Source organism: Etheostoma spectabile, chromosome 16, assembly GCF_008692095.1.
Source record: "Etheostoma spectabile isolate EspeVRDwgs_2016 chromosome 16, UIUC_Espe_1.0, whole genome shotgun sequence".
In the NCBI taxonomy this organism is placed as follows: Eukaryota; Metazoa; Chordata; class Actinopteri; order Perciformes; family Percidae; genus Etheostoma; species Etheostoma spectabile.
The window spans coordinates 723,765-724,266 of record NC_045748.1 but is presented as its reverse complement, the minus strand read 5'-3'; the positions used below and the strand labels follow the sequence as shown (position 1 = coordinate 724,266).

Genomic DNA, 502 nt, shown 5'->3' with positions numbered 1-502 from the left:
ACATGGCAACAAAGAAAAAAATGAATCGACCACTGTTCAAAACCTACATACCCTTAGTTCTTAATACCTGTGTGTGTCACTTTGTGTGCCCGTAATAAGGCCAAACCTTCAAGGGTATGTTAACTTTTGATCAGACCATTTGGGTTATAAATATTGTTTAAAAAAGCAGCCAAACAACTATGTAAAAAGATGTGTCTTCATATGATCGCTATGCTTGAATCTAAGACAGTTATTTTGCACGATGAGTCATATTTTCAAAATGTGTACGCCAACATTTCTAAATTCATGCCAGGATGTGCAAACTTATGAGCACAACTGTATTTATGTTAAGAGCTGACTTACCCTGACAGGACACCAAGCACCAGGTTGAGCATGAAGAAGGAGCCGATGATGATGAGAGGGATGAAGTAAAGCCAGTTCCAGGTGTTTCCTGCTACATCATTGGTCTGGAAACACACACACACACACACACACACACACACACACACACACACACACACAC

At 40.0% G+C, this 502-nt stretch overlaps 1 protein-coding gene across 8 annotated transcripts in view; it reads right to left on the bottom strand.

The window, feature by feature from the left end:
* Positions 1-502, bottom strand: part of cacna1bb (calcium channel, voltage-dependent, N type, alpha 1B subunit, b) — a 300,576-nt gene that overhangs the window by 140,506 nt on the left and 159,568 nt on the right. For all 8 annotated transcript variants that reach the window (XM_032540360.1, XM_032540362.1, XM_032540361.1 and 5 more), the window contains one exon: positions 343-446. In XM_032540360.1, the coding sequence (XP_032396251.1) occupies positions 343-446 (104 nt within the window). The remainder of the gene's footprint in view (positions 1-342; positions 447-502) is intronic.